Source organism: Protopterus annectens, chromosome 1.part1, assembly GCF_019279795.1.
Source record: "Protopterus annectens isolate FY-2018-M chromosome 1.part1, PAN1.0, whole genome shotgun sequence".
NCBI lineage: Eukaryota > Metazoa > Chordata > Ceratodontiformes > Protopteridae > Protopterus > Protopterus annectens.
Window position 1 is genome coordinate 390071231 of NC_056726.1, and position 19022 is coordinate 390090252.

Sequence of the window (19022 nt, forward strand, 5' to 3'; positions counted from 1 at the left end):
TGTGTGGGTCCATGAGATTTCTGCTTAGTTCGTCTGCCAGAGTATTCAGCTTTCCTGGCAGGAATTGAGCTTGTAGTTGTAACTGATAGGTCAAGGCTGTGTTCCACAATGCCATGACTAGTCTGCAAAGGGGGTAGAAGTGTGTACCCCCCCCCCCGCTTGTTTATGTACCACATAACTGTGGAGTTGTCTCTCTATCATTAATTGCCTGGATGAAGGTAGTCCTTGAAGGCTGTCAGTGCATTCTGTACAGCTAGCATTTCTTTTTAATTGATATGAAGGTACATTTGATTTGGGCTCTAATTGCCCTGAATGCACTTCTATGTCAGATGAGCACTCCAAGCATAGTCTGATGCGTCTGTAGTTAGGGTTTGGGCAGCTGGGGGTGGAGTGAATGGCAGTCCCTTGTTTTGGTGGCAGGCCTCTGTCCACCACAGGAACTCTAGTTGCAGGCAAGGTATGATAGGAATCACTGTTTCCAGGCTGTGACAATGTTGACTCCATAAACTTTTGAAGTACCACTGAAGTTTCCTCATATGCAGTCTTGCATATGGAATTAGAAGAATGCAGGAGGCCATGAACCCCAAGGCTTGCAGAATTTGTCTTGCAGATAGCAGAGGTTTTTCTGGCCACCTGTTTGAAGTAAGTTACCAAATGAATTTGCTTTTCTGGCGCAAGGTAAGCCATCTGGGCAGTTGTATTCAAGCTTGCATCCAGGAATGTAATTTTTTGAGAGGGTACCAGTTGTGATTTATTTTCATTTATAGTGTACCCTAGACAAGTTAGAACCCTTTTTTTACAAATGCCAGATGTTTTGGAAGAATGTCCCTGTTTTCTGCCTGAATTAGACAATCGTCCAGGTATGGATATATCCGAATATTTCTTTGCCTGCAAAATGCAATTACTGGAGCCAGGCACTACGTGAAGTCCCTGGGCACAGTAGATAAGCCAAAGGGCAGTGCAGAGAACTGGTAATGCAAGTAGCCTGCTTTGAAGCGGAAGTATCTTCTGCAAGATTCCCTGATTGGGATATGCAGGTAAGCCTCTTAAGTCTAGAGTTACCAACCAGGCATCTTTGCCTAGCATAGGAAGTAACTGTTGAAGAGTCAGCATCTTGAATTTTGGAATGCTCAAAAATGTTAGCGTAGATAAGTCCAGAATTGGACGCTATGATTTGTATTTTCTGGGTACCAAGAAAAGTCTTGAATAGAAACCTTGTCCCCTTTTCCTCTTCTGGTACTGGCTGAATAGCCCCCATGTTCATGAGGGGCAGTACTTGTTTCTGGGCCTCTGTCCACTGATTTGGGGGCAGGTCTGGCCATCCGTTTGAGATTTGCAATGTGTGGAAATGAAATCTGTATCCCTGGGATACTATACTTAAAACTCATTTATCCCGGTTATAAATTGCTAGTTTCTTGCATGAAGTGCCAGTTTTCCCCCAAAGGGGCGGCTAAAAGGTAAGTGCTTGGTAAGTGTAAAGGGAAGTCATTGAGACTGCTTACCATAGGGAGGTGTCTTGTTGTTTCCAGATTTGGAGGAGGAGGCACCCCATTGTTTTGTTCTAAAAGTCCCTTGTGACTGGAACCTGGAGCCTTTGGAATGTCTGGGTTTGACTTGAGTGGCTCTCGAAGGAACTGGAAAGGACCAGTGCCTACTAAATCTTGGAGGTTGCACTTGTAAGAAATCTTTCACAGTTTGCATAGATTTAGCTTTATCTTCCATCTTTTTTAAAACTTCTTCAGCCTCATTACTAAAGAGACGGTCCTGTTGTAAAGGAGCATCCAACAATTCTGCTTTAACATGATCAGGCAGAGCTTGCTCTTTGTGCCAAGCATGCCTTCTTGGCACAGACCCAGTTACAGCAGCCCTGCAAGAGGCCTCCAAAGAATCAAAACCACATTATAAAGTATGTTTTCCAACTTGTTCAGTTGAATGCAATAGATCATGTAAATCTTTATTTTCCACACAGTCAGAAATTAACATCATTTTCTGTTTAGGCAGTCCCATGATATGCTGTTGATATTTAAGCATATGAAATTGACAGTTTAAAGCCCTGATTACCAAGGTTGCAGAAGTGTAAACCTTCATAGCCCATCTATCCAGCGCCCTGGAATCTATCAGAAGAGGTAGGATTTTTAGCAGTGTAAGCCTTAATGCCCTTGGGACCCTGAGAAATGCTTTCAGGATCTGCAATAGGATTTTTGAAAAGGAATTTGTGGGAGTCAGGAACTCTGTAGTATCTGTCTGGCTTACAAGGACAGAGAATCAGGAGCCATACTAGATTCTGAAAAAAACATAAACAATGTCTAGAACAGGAGGCATAGCCAAAGGCCTATGCTGAGGAAGAAGAAGAAAATCCCTAAGTCTCTTTTTAGATTCAGAGAAATCCTGACTTTCCCAGTGGAAATGTTCCCTTAAGGTATGCAAAGTTTCCCCAAAAGAAAAATCCTCAGGGGGAGAAGCAGAAGGAATGGAATCTTCTGCCTCAGAGTCCTCATAAGTAGGTATAGACAAATCCTGTTCATTAGAAGAGTCAGAAGAAATAGAATCCTGTTCAGAAGATTCATAATCAATGTCTTGCCTAGGCCTCTTAGAAGTGGGTGGGGTGGGGGTTGGCTACCCCTGATCAGATCTTCAGCCATTTTGATAATTTGTTTTTTAGGCATTGGGCCTGCACATGTGGCCCAGGTGTCGGTTTTTTAGGCATAGATTTAGATTTTGGCCTTAGTTTTGAAGACGGCGTCGGTCTAATATACAAATCTGTAGGCCTGAATACACCCTCAGAAGCCGGTGCCTGCACAGCGGCTCTGGACCCATCTAAGGCAGAGACATCCGCGGGTTCCATAACTGAAGCATCTCGCAGCATACTGGACTCCAAATGGGTCTCAGTAGAGGCCTGCGAATCAGAAGTAGTGGGTATCAGGGGCTGCGAAAGCGCCTCACAGAGTACCGGCAAACTGGCGGCTGGCTTAGGAGAAGCGTCGTCGTCAGTTTTGGACCTCGACAGCCTGTCTCTGTCTTTTTCTTTGCGTTTTTTAGGTATTCCGGTAGTCGGATTGCTAACCGATGACATTTCTGGATAATTAAAGCATGAGCCAAAATATTTAGAAGTAAAAATGTATCAACGTTTAATAGTGCGTTGATTAAATTTAGCACAAAACCGACAGCAAGGTACATTGTGGTCAGGGCCTAGGCAAGGAATACAGTACAAATGAAAATCCTTATGAGGTATTTGCTTCCCACAAGTAATGCAATTATTAACTTTTACTGACATCGGTAAGAAGCAAGAAAAATTTTCCCCAATGGGGTACTTAGGTATTTAGTTGAGGACCGGTTATGAAACTCGAAAATGAAAATTTCAGGAGTCGGCCGACCGGCACTTGTGAACTACTTCTGGTTCGGGCACCGTGCAGCAAGAAAGACTGATGTAATGGCGTTGGCTGCATGTTTTATACCCCTGATGACCTGACGTCATGGAAGAAGGGACAGCAACCGACGCAGAACCCAAGACTTTGTTAATCAGGCCGACTGAGGGCAACCTGCCAGCAGATTACTCAAATGTGAGGACTGTAACAGTGAAACACGAAGAACATCTTCACTTCCTTCAACTCCCCCTCACATTTGAGAATACAGACATCTGTGCAGTTACCAAGACATGGTTTAAAGCAGCAGAGAGAACCTCAACAGCACAAGGTTTCAGTGCCTTCCATACTTTTACACCAGTACCTGTGCAGACAAGGGCTAAAGGTGGCGGTGTCTAAACATACATCCATAACCAGCATACTTCTAGGGTGGTCATACAGGATGACATGCTGGAGTTCCTCCATGTACAGATCACCATAAAAAAATCCTGTACCATATTCTAGGTTACCCTCCATGTCTTAAAGAAGCTCACAATGCATACTTGGACCTACTGAAGACACTTACCATCTAACTTAATGCCCTGCTCATGGGAGACTTCATTTACCCCTCTATAGACTTGGAATCTGACACAGTCTCAAATCTACAGGCACAGAGATCCCTGGACTTCGTAAATAAAAACACCCTTGACCAAACAGAGAATATGCCCACTAGAGGCTCCAACAATCTGGACCTTGTGCTCACAAAGATGGGAGAATACTGCCCCCTCCAAAGTCTCAGGCTTCCTGAAAAGGTCTGATCATAAAGCTGTCTTTTGAAATCAAAATCAATTCCATAATTGCATTAAAACCAGTAAAAGTTAGGAACTATTCCAAGGCAAATTACCTTTTATTAAGTGATGGTTTGTCAAAATTCAATGATACTCCAAACCCAGAGAACACAGCAACCTATGCTGAACTGCTCTCAAATACATTGTACAACCATGGAAATGGCTGCATTGAGGTTGCAGTACCTACCAGGAGCAAGCCCAGGACTATCCCCAAAAACAAACCCCCTGGTGGCATCCCAAATTAAATAGGATATACAACAAAAGAAAAACAAATTATGGCAATGATCAGGAAAGGGAATTCCCATAAAGAGAAAAACTCTCTCATCAAACTAAGTAGGCAACTAAGAGGGCTAATTAGGTCAAGCAAAGCCAATTTTGAGGTTAAGATATCTTCCCAGGTGAAAGATATCCATGAGGCCTTCTTCAACTATGTCAGAAACCTCAAGGTCAGCACACAGGAAAGTGCTGAACCGGTGGTTAATGGTACCACATTCACAGAGTCTGGCAATATAGCAAACCTGTTAGCTAGGACAAATTCAGTACCAATTCTATCCCAACTATCCCCAAAAATTACCACTGAACATAACAACCTTCATTTATAACTAGACAGCATGTACTAACTAGCTGTGCTCGCTAAAGCCAAGAACATGGCCTCAAATACAACTGACTTATCAAGACCCATGGGAGTCATTAACTATATTCTTTAAACAGGTTTTGTGCCACATGAACGGAGGTCTGTGACAGTCATCCTCCTTCATAAGGTAGGACCTTCAACAGATCCTGGAAACTAAAGACCACATTAGTCTGACTAGTTTTATTTGTAAAACCATGGAAAGAATTATCATGGAAATGATCAACAAAGACATAAGAGACCTCCAGACACCGGACCCATCTCACTTTGGCTTTGTCAAAGGAAGGTCTTGCTTATTGAATCTGGTGGACTTCTTTGAAAAGGTCACTAAGGCAATGGATGAGTGGAAAATTAAGCATAATGCCTACCAACACATGGCTAAAGCATTTAATACCCCACTCAAACAATATCAAACTTATGGAACTAGGTATGAACCCCTTTTATAAAATGCTGTATAGCTAGATGACTCATTGACAGGACCCAGGAGGTTAGAATCGGTGAGGCCACCTTAACAAAGAGGCCTGTCACCAGTGGAGTCCCCCAGGGCTCTGTGCTAGGCCCACTCCTCTTTGGCATATACATCCTGGGCATCAAAGCCAATGTCAAAGGCCTACAGCTAACCAAGTTTACAGGTAACTGTGAACTGGCAGCAGTCAGTCAATTCCCTCAAGATGAGAACACCCTTCAGGAGGTCTAAAGTACAGTTTTGTACCTACCATAAATGTAGATGTTCGAAGATCCACATTGCTGCAGTCCTAACACTTGGGTAGTCCGCTGTCCCAGTCGGCCCGAATACCAAAGTATAAGGCTGACGTCGGTCAAGGCGCATTAGTCTGACGTCAGGACGTCAGGGTACAAATGTGCATGACCGACGTCATATCCTCAGTCTTTTCTTGCCCCAGATGTCAGAAGACCCTAAAAAGATAAGGCCAAAACCAAAAAACACCAAACACTCCTGTACCTAATATATGTACAATATATACAAATTTACAAAAGTACAACCCCACCCACACAACCACCCCTAAAAACAGAGGGGAAGGAGGGAGGGTAAATTGGACTGCAGCAATGTGGATCTTCGAACATCTACATTTATGGTAGGTACAAAACTGTACTATGTTCTTCATCTCACATTGCTGCAGTCCTAACACTTGGGTAGAATCCCAAAGCAGAGGTAAGGGAAGATGGCTAAACTATAATGAAGCAGGAGCTGCCAAAATGCCCTGCAACACAGCAGTGGCAAAACCAGCCCTGGATTTAGAATAGAGAAGAAGGTGGTAATGCTTAGAGAAAGTATGCACTGAACTCCAAGTAGCTGCCTCCAAAATATCCTTAGTTGCCACCCCCCTTAGAAATGCTGTTGAAGTGGCAGTAGCCCTAGTGGAATGAGGCCTAATCCCAGCTGGAATCTCCTTGCCATGATGGGAATAACAGAATGCAATGCAAAACCCAATCCACTTAGATATAGTTTGTTTTGACACAGGCTTGCCCTGAGAACTCAAAGCAAAAGAAACAAACAACTGCTGAGACTGCCTAAAATCCCTAGTCCTGCTTAAATAATAACGCAACTGCCTGTGTACATCTAAAGTGTGCAAAATCTTTTCCCCCCTATTCTGGGGATCTGCATAAAAAGTAGGCAAATGAATAGTTTGGTTTAAAGCCACACTAGAAACCACCTTAGGCATAAAGGAAGGATTAGTACGTAATGATACCCTATCCTTATGGAAAATCAAGAAAGGCTCAACCGCCATAAGGGCCTGCAATTCAGAAACCCTTCTTGCAGAAGTAATGGCCAACAAAAAAGCAGTCTTCCATGACAAGTATTTCAATTCAGCAGTAGCTGAGGCTCAAAAGGTTGTAGAGTAAGTTTCTCCAACACAAAATTGAGGTCCCAAGCAGGAGTAGGAGCTCTACGTGGGGGTCTTATATTCTTTGCCCCTCTAAGAAATTGCTTGAACAAAGGATGAGAAAACAATGGTGGGTCACAATCATAGTGAGATGAAATTGCTGCAGCATGAATCTTAATGTAAGAGAAAGACAAACCTTTGTCCAATAACTCAGTAAGATATTGAAGAGCCACACTCAAATTAGGCTCAGAAACATCCAAATCCTTTGCTGCACTCCAAAATAAAAATCTCTTCCATTTTTCTGCATACACTTTACGTGTACTAGGTCTTCTGGCTTCCATAATCACATTCAAAACTTGTTGAGGAAGTTGAGACCTGCTGTGGTTCAAAACAGAATATGCCAGGCTGTTAGATGAAGAGAGTGAAGCTTGACATTGAGTAGATGACCGTCCCTCTGAGACAAAAGGTGTGGAATCAAAGGTAAAGGCCATGGAGGCTTCCTTACCAGATTCCTCAGTAATGGGTACCAGTGTTGCCGAGGCCAATCTGGAGCTATTAAAATCATCCTTGGCTTGTCTTGTCTGACCTTTAGGAGTACCTTTGGGAGGAGAGGCAGAGGTGGAAAGGCATACACATGAAGATTTTTCCAACTGAAAGAAAGAGCATCCACTTTCCAAGCTGTGTGATGAAACCTTTTCGTGCAAAACTTTGGCAGCTGGTGGTTTAGTGGAGAAGCAAACAGATCTATGTCTGGAGTTCCCCATGACACTGTCAATTTCGAAATACATGAAGATCCAGTTTCCACTCGTGGGGATCCATGATTTGCCTGCTTAACACATCTGCTAAGGAGTTCTGTGCTCCTGGCAGAAACCTTGCCTGAAGATTTAGCTGCAAGCTGAGCGCAGTCTCCCACAAAATCATTGCTTGCCTGCATAGAGGATAAGAATGTGTTCCCCCTTGCTTGTTGATGTACCACATGACAGTTGTGTTGTCTGTTAGAATCAACACCTGCCCTGGAAGAAGTAACTCCTTGAAAGCCATTAATGCAAACTGGACTGCTAACATCTCCTTCATGTTGATATGTAGATGCTGTAGTCTGGCAGGCCACTTGTCTTGTATCCACTTTCCATTCAGATGAGCTCCCCAAGCTATGTCTGAGGCATCTGTCGTTAGAATCTGACTCGCCTCTGGCCGGGTCACAGAGAGTCCCTTGTTTAGGTGACATTCCTGAGCCCACCACAAAAATTCCTTTTGAATGCAAGGTATTATTGGAATGACAGTGTCCAAATCCTGGCAGTGCTGTGTCCATACATTTTGAGATACCATTGCAGCTTCCTCATATGCAGTTTGGCATTGGGAAGCACCAGAATACAAGATGCCATGAACCCTAAGGCTTGAAGGACTGTCCTTGCAGTCAGCCCGGACTGAAGAGAAAGTTGATGGAAGTAAAGGGAAAGATTCTTTTGTTTGTCCGGGGTTAAAAGGCCATCTGGGTTGCTGTATTCAGTCTCACACCCAGAAAGCACATGTCTTGAGAGGGTACTAGACTGGACTTTATTTCGTTCACAGAATACCCCAGGCATCTTAGCACTGCTATCACATATTCCAAATGCTGAAGAAGCTCGTCCTTTTCTTGAGCCAGAATCAGGCAGTCGTCCAAGTAAGGATAGATTTGTATTCCTTTTAGCCTGAAGAAAGCTATGACTGGAGCCAGAACTTTTGTGAATACTCTGGGCGCAGTAGATAAGCCAAAGGGCAATGCAGAGAACTGATAATGGGAATTCCCAGCTCGAAAACGCAGATACTTCCTGCAACTTAGTCTGATAGGCACATGAAGGTAAGCCTCCTTGAGATCTAAAGTTACCATCCAGTGATCTTTGCCCAGCAGAGGTAAAAGCTGTTGTAACGTCAACATTTTGAACTTGGGAATGTCCAGATAAGTGTTGAGGATAGATAAATCCAAAATTGGTCTCCACGTGTTCCCCTTTTTTGGTACTAGGAACAGGCGAGAATAAAATCCTAGGCCCCTGTCTGGCACAGGAACCGGCTGAATGGCCCCTATTTGGAGTAACAGAGAAATTTGCTTGTGAGCCTCTTTTCTTTGTATAGGAGGAATGTCTGGCATGCCTTTGAAAGGAGGCAAGGTATGGAAATAAAACCTGTAACCGTGGTGAATGATATCCAATACCCATCTGTCTTGGGTAATTAAACTCCAATTTTCTTTGAAAAGTGCCAGCCTTCCTCCCAAAGGTGCTGCCAGACGAGAAGGCTCTGGCAGCTGAAAAGGCAGGTCATTGAATCTGCTTACGAAAGGACTGACCCCTGCCCTCACCAGAAGACTGAGCAGGGGAACTCCCTGTTCTAGGCCTAAAAGAACCTTGAGCTCTGCCCCTACCACGTCTAGACCTACCCCTAGACTGGGAATCATAAGAAGGATATGTCCACCCCTTAGTAGGCCAATTTCTACTAAACTTCGGAGGCTGAACCTGCAAAAAATCTTTAACAGTCTGCATAGACTTAGCCTTGTCCTCCATTTTCTTTAAAACTGCTTCCACAGGCGAACCAAATAACACATCAGATTGTAAAGGAGCATCTAAAATCCTTGTCTTGACATGCTCAGCTAAATTCTGATCCCTCAGCCAGGCGTGCCTGCGAAGAACAGAACCAGTGGCTGCCACCCTCGAAGAGGCCTGTACAGCATCAAAACCACATTGCAAGGAATGCTTACCCACCTGTTCAGAAACATGAACTAAATCCTGCAACTCTTTACACTCAATACCTTCCGCCAGAGCATCTACCTTAGACTTCAATTGTGAAAGGAGATAATTTTGGTATTTCAACATGTGAAACTGGCAATTCAAAGCCCTCATGGCTAAAGTGGAAGAAGTATACACCTTCTTTCCCCATCTATCCAAAGCCCTTGCCTCTTTATCAGGAGGAACAGGATTTTTAACAACAGAAGCCTTAACACCTTTAGGGCCCTGAGAAACAGTTTCTGGGTCTGCCCTAGGACTCTTAAAAGATACTTATGAGCTTCAGGCACCCTATAATACCTATCCGGTTTAACTGGGGCAGGAGGCCTCTGCAAAAACATCTTCTACCACATCCAGAACAGGAGGTATAGCTAAAGGCCTATGCTGGGGTAGAAACAAAAATTCCCTAAGCCTTTTCCTGGAATCAGAGAAATCTTGACCTTCCCATTTAAAATGCTCCCTCATGGAATGAAGAGTCTCTGAAAAGAAAAATCCTCAGGAGGAGAAGCCAAGGAGTAGAATCATCTACATCAGAATCAGAATAAGGAGGATACTCCTGCAAGTCTTCAGCCGAAGACTCAGAAGCCTCGAACACTGCTCAAAACTCTCAAGCTCAGGTTCCACCCTAGGCCTCTTATCAGGGGGGGGCATAGAACCTCTAATCATAGTAATCAAATCTTCTGCCATTTTAAGCATATGTTTCTTAGGCAGAGACCCTGAAGAACTAGGGGAGACCCCCACTGAAGTTAACCCTGGCCTGCTTCTAGAAGAAGCCTTGGAAACAGAAGGGGAGGGCCTAACCACCTTAGGAAGGGAGGGGAGAACAGCTACCTGAGAAGCCCCTTCAGCCTGGCCTACCTCCTGAGAGGACACATCTTGTAACAGTAAAGTCTCTCCCTGAGAATCCAAAGGAACTTCTGGTAGAACCACCGGCTCCACCGAGCCCTCTAAAGAACCGACGTCCGGGACAGATGGTTCTTCCAACCTAGGCTTCGCTGCTTTGTCCTTGCGCTTTTTAGACGAAGCGGGCGTCGGAGCATCTGACGGCATGTTATAATTACAACGCTTCCCAAAAACTAACCTGGCACAATCTAATCTTCTCTTTATAGTGCGTTTGTTAAATTTAGCACAAGAGCGACAGCCAACAACGTCGTGCTCAGGCCCTAAGCAAGGTATACACAAGGTATGGTAATCCCTATGAGGTATCGGTTTCCCACAAGAAATACAGTTATTCACTTTTTCTGACATCCGGTTAAATACTGAGGCAAGAAAAAACCAAAATATTCCCCAACGGGGTACTTAGCCAACTTTGATTCGGTCTGAAACTCCGACTTCAGAAAATTTCAGAACGCCAACCTGCACTCGCAATACTGCTTCTGCATCGGACCATGCGGCAAAAAAGACTGAGGATATGACGTCGGTCATGCGCATTTGTACCCTGACGTCCTGACGTCAGACTAATGCGCCTTGACCGACGTCAGCCTTATACTTTGGTATTCGGGCCGACTGGGACAGCGGACTACCCAAGTGTTAGGACTGCAGCAATGTGAGATGAAGAACATCACAGACAAACAGTGCCAAAACCATGGCTTAAAACTCAACGCCAAGAAATGCATTATAGCACCTTTTAGGAAGTCGGCCCACCCTGGGTAACGGTGTCATAAATAAAACACTCTTAGAAGTTAATTCATTAGTCTGGGATCTGGGAACTCATGCAGATAGTAACCTAGCCTTTGACCAACATGTGTCCAGGGTAGTAAAAAAATCCTTCTATGTTGTTCAGCTTATAAGCAACGGCATGACACCTAGGTACAGAGGTCATCATATCACAGTACTCAGCCCTCATTAAGCCCCTTCACAGTGTATAATGCCCATCTTGGGTAAGTACCATACAGCAAGTGGAACATTCACTACCTGTATTCTTTTTGTAAGGAATCTTTGTGAACACAACGTCCTACTGTGATTGCCTCAAAACCCTGTCTCTTTACTCAGTATCATACAAACTACTGAGAGGTGATCCACATCTGACATATGAGGCATCCCTGGACCCTGTTTTGATGAACCTTTTGCACATCCGCAAAACAAACAGCACCAGAGTTACTAAACTAAAAGACCTAAATTTTGCTTGAGACATAAACAGGACATATTGGAGAGACAAGATATGCTTCTCAGAGAATTCCATTTCTCTGGGAACAGACTCCTCATCTATTTGAGGCAGAGTTCCTTCCTACCCCTATTTAAGTGCAACTTGGACTAATGGATGGGTAATCAGAAATTCACCCTGGGTCTGGCACCCATGCCTCTAATGGACAGCAGCAGTCAGCAAATCACCCCCTATATAAATCAAATTTGTGGGTCACATTTGGACTGCATGGCTAAACTTACAAGGGCTCTAGTGGTTGTTAGCCTAGTATACACATACAAACCTATGAACATGTTAGCATTTTACATGACTTCAGAACATAGTCACCTTATCAGCGTGAAACAAAGCTGCTGTAAAAGGTTCTTAAAATAAGGAAAGTGACACTTGCCATAAAAGGTATGGTAGTTATACAAGTATACCACACTAAATTAACCATAATACTTAAATAACACACAAAATAAACACATTATGAAACTAACTTCAAACTTAATCCCCAAATAGGACACAATTTTTGTCAAGCTAAACACAAAGAAGAGATACACTGCCCAAACTTAAGATGAAGACATACAAAGTCAGAGGGTTGTTTGTCATTTCGGCTTTCGGGGTCGCCACAGCAGAACTCTGGTCCACTAATGATTGGCAGTAGATTTGTATGGTGCCGAGTTGCCAGCCCGATGCCCAACCTTCAGCGAAGGCACGCCCATTCACGCATGTCTTTCGGAGGCCACTCAATCGTGGGGAGGACATGCAGACTCCACACAGAAGGCACTCCAGACGTGAATCGAACAGGAGAATCTCTTGCTGTGAGGCAAGTCTAGCAATTTAACTCCAACAGTTAAGGCTACAGGTTGCTAATAAGTTTTATCATGTGGTCATGGGTTTGATATCCTCAATTACTACTTGCAAATTGTGTGATTTAGGGCATGTTATGTAGCCAGATAGCACCCCCTAGTCATCCTTGAAAATGGAGACTTGCCTCTAGGGTGCTTAACCAGTTAATAAACAAATGAATAAAACAAAGTTCTATACCTTAAGTACTGAGAGATGCAACTAAAAATACAATTTTAAAAGAACTTACCGATGATTACTTCCTTCAGGCTCGACTCCACAGGCAGAATGTTTTTTTCAATGAGCTCCATTGGGCCAGGACGCTGCGCTATCTTCTCATTCAAGTCATCTGCTAACCGTGCTCTTTTCAGCTTCAACTGTTTAGCCTGAAGAGATGGTTCCGCAGAAGTCTCTGTAGCAAAAATAATTTGATGGCACATAATTTGCAGAATTAATCCAGATATATACTTCTAATGCATTACTTTAAAACCAGAGGTCAATTCTAGCCTTATGAAATAGAGGGACAAAAACATGTTTAAAACAGCTCATGGAAAGACAAGGGCACTGAAATAAAAGATACAAACTGCTCAACATCAGCAACATATCAGAAAATAGCACAGTACATTTTATACTGTAATATGAAAAATAAGAGTCAAAATTTTATTTTGAAAATGGTTATAATACATATGGCATTGAAAAACGATTTGCAGATAACTGCAGCTTCACAGATTGCTACTACACAATACATTAGTTAAGCCTTCATAATTCTAGTCACACCTCTAGCCCCTTTTCCACCGGGGTTAGGGGGCTCTAGACCTTGGATAAATTTCCAGTTTCCCATCCATTTGTCAGTGTTAGATTTGAAGATATTGTTTTGCTTTAGAGAAAGCATAAGTTTGCTCCAGAGGTGGGTAATTCTTTGGAAGGTAAAATTATCATGCAAGCAAGTCCACAGGAGTCTACAGAAGACAGAAAAGAGAGAGATAGGGCTTTCAGATGCTCTAGGTAATTGGGAAGCTCATTCATACATTTTTTTGGGTAGGGAACCAATTGTTTTTTTTTTTTCAAGATGGGTTACATGTTTGGATAAGTACATACCCAAAGGGTGCACTGTGAATATGGGTCTCACGAAGGAAAAGTAGAAGGGTATGATGACCTCTTTCTATCTAGGAGAGGTGCCCTTAGGTGACAAATGCAGCTTTCCTAAAGACAGAGGATACACAGTGGCCAAAAGAGAGTTCATTATCAACAAAGGTGCCCAGGCCTCTGACACTGTCTGTTTTAACAGAGTTGTCCCTTACATTGTAGGTATGCAAGAGTTCTGATTCCCAAACTGTAAAATGCTAGATTTTTTGGCATTCAGCTGTAGACCATGATCCTAAGCCTAGGAGTTTGAGTTTAGTCTAAGTTAGTCTCTCGTTGAGGATCCAACCATCTTCAGTGGAGTTTAGGATGGAGCAAAGATTGTAGTCAGAGAATTTGGTCAACCAGAGGTCTTTAATTTCAGATTTGACATCAGAGAATTAGATGACAAATAGACATACTTCAGCTCTGGGGTACACCACATATGACAAGTGTGCCTGAGGATAGGGTACCATTATTTCAAACACAGTGATAGTTATTGCAGTGTCAGCTCACAATCCAATGGGTCAGACAGTGATTTATACAGAGTTTGGTCAGTTTAACGATGCCTGAGTGGGTTACAGTGTTGAAAGCCTTGGCAAAATCCAGGTAAACTGTGTGCATCTAATGCTTACCTAACTATTTCAAAGAAATTAACAAGGCTTAATATGCATGCTCTACCTTTTAGAAATCCAAAATATCACCATGTCCCCCATTTATGAGGTCCTCTATCATACATTCCCTGCAAATAATGCTGGTGAAGTCGACAAGTCTACAGTTGGGAGATTATGTGGTGGGGGCTCCCTTATATAGGGGAATCTACTACATCTTTTCTCTAGACTTCTGTTAGTACCTACTGGAAATAATGCAGCTGAATAGTTTGCGAAGGAAGTCTTGGAGGGCATATTTTATACTGATCAAGAAACTGTCTGGTACATTATCTGTATACACACAGCTGATATATTGGTCTTAGGCTATTTTGTACCTATTCAAAGGTAATTACACGGAGTGGTTTGGACTGGATACTTAGTACTGTTAACATGGAAGCTGCAAAGATTAAAGCTGAATTTATCAGCAAGGGTGTTAGACATATTCTAAGGGTTTCAGTGGGTGATGCCATTAGCAATAAGCTTGGCACAATGCGAGTATTTTTTTGTCACCAGTTTTCCTTTTTTTTCTCTGACCAAACAACCATAATATAACTTACTCTACAATACTTTTGCATGGTGCACTTCATCAGCAACCAGGGTACTGTGTTCACTTGAATTCAAAACCATTTAGTTATACATTCTACAACTTAAATTAGTTAGCATTCTATAGTTTACAATACATTTCAGTTACACATCACAAATAAACAGTTGGTGGTCCCCCAAATGTTAACTCCTCTGTGGCCACCCTTCCCAGATTAACAAAAGAAAGAAAAAATAAAATGAAGCATTTTGATGGTAAAAACCAAAGGAGGTGGTGTTTCAATCTATATTAGAGATAAATTCACCTCATGTCTAGTTATACTGGACAACTCCATGGAGTTACTGCAGGTCCAAGTTACAGTGGATAAGACTCCCATTCAAGTCCTAGGCAGTTACAGATCCCCATCCATGAGTTATGACACCTACATAGCCTACTTAACCAAACTGGAGACGATCCAAACTTTATAGAACACAATGGTTATGGGGGATTTCAATTATCCCACGATTAAGTGGGAAACCTACTCTAGCCCAAACTTGCTAGCACAAAAGTTCCTTGACTTTGTGAATTCAAATACCTGGAGCAAACTGTCCATATCTTGACAAGAGGAACAAACATTCTAGATCTGGTCCTCATCAACACGTTAAACAGGTGCATTGCTGCAACTGTTGGACCCTCATTAGTTAAAACTGACCACAAATCAGTCACCTTCGAACTGACAACAATACCAGAACTCACAAAGGGTGAAATCAGACTAAAAAACTTCACCAAGGCAAAATATGCCCTCCTAGGTGAAGGTATAAATGAATTCCAAGCTGAAAGTGGTAACTACACTGAAGCTTACACTAAAACCCTGTACAATCACTTGAAAAATGTACAAACTCAGCTGTACCAGATAGAATCAAAGCCAGAGCCCCAAGTAAAATCAACCTGCCAAGGTGGACTTCCAGCATCAACAAACTCTACAATAAATGCAAAAAGTTGCTGTCCAAGAAAGCAAAGGCAAGGACCCAACAATGGAAAAGCACCCTCCTCAGCCTTAGCAGGCAAATAAAACAACTTGTCAAATCCTCCAAGAGCTACTTTGACAAAAACCTAGCAAGTACTGCCAAGGATAACCACAACGCCGTTTATAGCTATGTTCGTAACCTAAGGGGTAGGACCCAAGCACATGCAGAACTGGTGGCCAAAAGTATCACATACACTGACCCCACAGAGACAGCAAACCTGCTAGCAGATAGGTTTGGTAAAAAATTCACACTCTTATTCCCTCTTAACTTATAACAAACCCTCCCCAACCCCCCCCCCCACCTTACATATCTGAAGAGCTGGTCCTCAAAGCCCTGTCCAAGGTAAAGAACACGGCCTCTATGGGACCAGATGACATCCCAGACTGTCTTTTAAACAGGGTAAAACATGAACTAGCATCACTAATACCCTTTTCAATCATAGCCTAATCACAGGTACTGTTCCTGCAAAATGGAGAACAGCTACAGTTATTCCCTTCCACAAAGGTGGCCTAGCAACAGACCTGGGGAATTCCAAACCCATAAGCCTGACCAGCTTCATCTATAAGGCTATGGCACGTACCATTATGGACCTCATAAAGAGAGACAGGTGACCTCCGAACCTTGGCTCCTACTCAATTCAGCTTCGTGAAGGGCAGATCCTGCCTGTTAAATCTGGTGGATTCCTTTGAAAGCATGATCAAGGCCATTGATGAGGACAAATCTGTGCACACACCATACCTTGAATTGGCAAAGGCTTTCGACACAATCCCACATTCAGGCATTACCAATAAACTTAGCAAACTGAATGTAAACCCCTTCATTGTAAGATGGGTTACCAACTGGCTCACAAACTGAACACACACTATCAAAGTGGATGACTCCACATCAACCAACAGACCTGTTACGAGCAGGTTGCCACAGGGGTCAGTGCTGGGCTCCCTACTGTTTGCTATATACTTCTAAGAGGTTCATGCCAAAACTAAGGAGTTGTGGCTGACCAAGTTTGCAGATGACTGCAAACAAGGTGCAATCACTGAATCCTCAAATGATGTCAGTATACTCCAGAATGGTCTCACGCAGATCAACAACTGAAGTATCAGTCACAGTCTCAAACCGAATGTAAAGAAATGCATCATCATTCCCTTCTGCACAAACAATGCCCCTTCACACTATCAAATCAATAATAATTCCCTAAGTACCCATGAAGTGGGTAAGGGACATGGGATCACAGGTTGACAGTGACCTTAACTTCAACCACCACGTGTTTACCATTGTAAGGAAAGCTTTCCACGTAGCTCACTTAATTAGTAAAGGCTGTTTTTGCTCGTGAAGACACTTTTACCACTTCTGCAGTTGTGTTCCTGTTTGTTCTTGTATTTTATTTATCATGGATAAAGACAGTTAGCAAAAAGCAGCACAGCAAAAGCAAATAACTGTCAGAAAACAGAATAAAAAATAAATTGCAGTATCGGTAGGATTACCGGCACTTTATTAACAAGACAATGACTTCAGTTAGCGCTTTCGTCTTCCTTCACTCTCAGAGCCTTCTTCAGACTAAAATTGGCTAACTTAACGAAAAAGCCTAGTCACATGACAAAACAGGCTAAATTAAAGAGAAAAAAATTAAATTTCTACAAAAATTCTAACAAAGAATTTTTGTAGAAGTTTTCTCTTTAATTTAGCCTATTTTATCATGTGACTAGGCTTCTTAACTTAGATTGGATGTTGTTTGGTGATGTATCCAAAGAATGGGTATTTAATGTATGTAATGAACAATGAATTTTAGTCTGAAGACGTCTCAGAGTGAAGGGAGACAAAAGCGCTAACTGAAGTCTTTGTCTTGTTAATAAAGTGCCGGTACTCCAAAAGATACTGCAATTTATTTTTTATTATGGATAAAGATAGGTCAAAAAGTAGTGTCCCACAGGGCTCAGTCCTGGGCCCACTCTTGTTTGGCATCTACTTTTCCGAAGTACAAGCAAACACAGGAGGGTTATGGCTGACAAAGTTTGCAGATGACTGCAAACTGGGCGCCATAGTAGAAAACACATCTGACACAGATATCCTTCAGAAGGGTCTCATAGAAACGGATAACTGGTGCCAGAGCCACGGCCTAAAGTTAAATGCCAAAAAATGCATAGTCATACCCTTTGGGAAAAACAAGGTTACCCCTAGCTACCAAATAGGTGGCAATCCACTGAGCACAGAAGACGTTATCAGGGACCTGGGGACCCAGGTTGATAGTAGTCTGTCATTCGACACCCATGTAGCTAAAGTAGTTAGGAAGACCTTCTACATTGCCCACCTTATCATGAAGGGATTCTCATCTAGATCAAGGAGGTCATAGTCTCCCTTTACTCATCACTCATCAGACCAATGATTGAGTACAATGCCCCATTCGAATGTATCTGACCCGGCACTTGCAGCAGCTGGAGAGGCCACAAAGTTCCTCACCAAAGGATAAAGGGTCTCAAAATCTGTCCTATGCTGCCAGACTGAAAGAACTCCAGCTCTATTCAGTCGCTTACCGCTTGCTCAGAGGTGACCTTTGCCTAACATACAAGGCCATGTCAAACCCAGATTTGATGAATATGCTTCACCTCAAAAATCTAGATCCATCAGAGCCACAAGGGCGGAGACTTAAACCTTGACACGGCTATTAATAGGGCGTGCTGGAGGATAGATTCATCACCCAAAGACTCCCTATGCTGTGGAACAAAATCCCGGTACATGTGAGGCAGAGCACCTCGCTGGCCTTGTTCAAGAGAAATCTTGACCAATGGATGGGAGATCGCAGATATACCCCAGGGATTACCTCAGTGTCACTGCTCGACAGAGGCACAGCAAAATAATGGGTATAGTTCCCCATACTAAAGGGGTGGCGTAAGCCACAAAACGATGGGCTAGGCTTGTAAATGCCCTCGGGCAGATAGCCTAGTATGAACCTATGAACCTAAAAAAGACTGTATACCTAGGTTCATAGGCTGATACTAGACTATCTGCCCTAGGGCATTTATAAGCCTAGCCAGAGTGTGTTTGGCTTTCGCCACCCTTTTAGATTAGTTGACTGTGCCTCTGTCTAGTAGGTCACAGAAGGTAGCCCTTTTAAGGTTAGTTTACTGTACCTCTGTCAAGCAGGGACACAGAAGGGATCCCAGGGGTAAACTTACGATCTCCCATCCACTCGTCAAGATTTCTCTTGAAGAGGGTCAGTGAGGGGCTCTGCCTAACATGGATTGGGATTTTGTTCCAGAGTGAGGGGAGCCTCTGGGATATGAATCTGTCCCTCCAGCAAGTCCTACTTATTTCTGTGC

The 19022-nt window shown here is 43.0% G+C and overlaps 1 protein-coding gene across 2 annotated transcripts in view; it reads right to left on the reverse strand.

Annotated features, from left to right (window-relative positions):
- MRTFA (myocardin related transcription factor A) overlaps positions 1–19022 on the reverse strand; it is a 2407897-nt gene that overhangs the window by 1055551 nt on the left and 1333324 nt on the right. For both annotated transcript variants that reach the window (XM_044075412.1, XM_044075419.1), the window contains one exon: positions 12639–12800. In XM_044075412.1, the coding sequence (XP_043931347.1) occupies positions 12639–12800 (162 nt within the window). The remainder of the gene's footprint in view (positions 1–12638; positions 12801–19022) is intronic.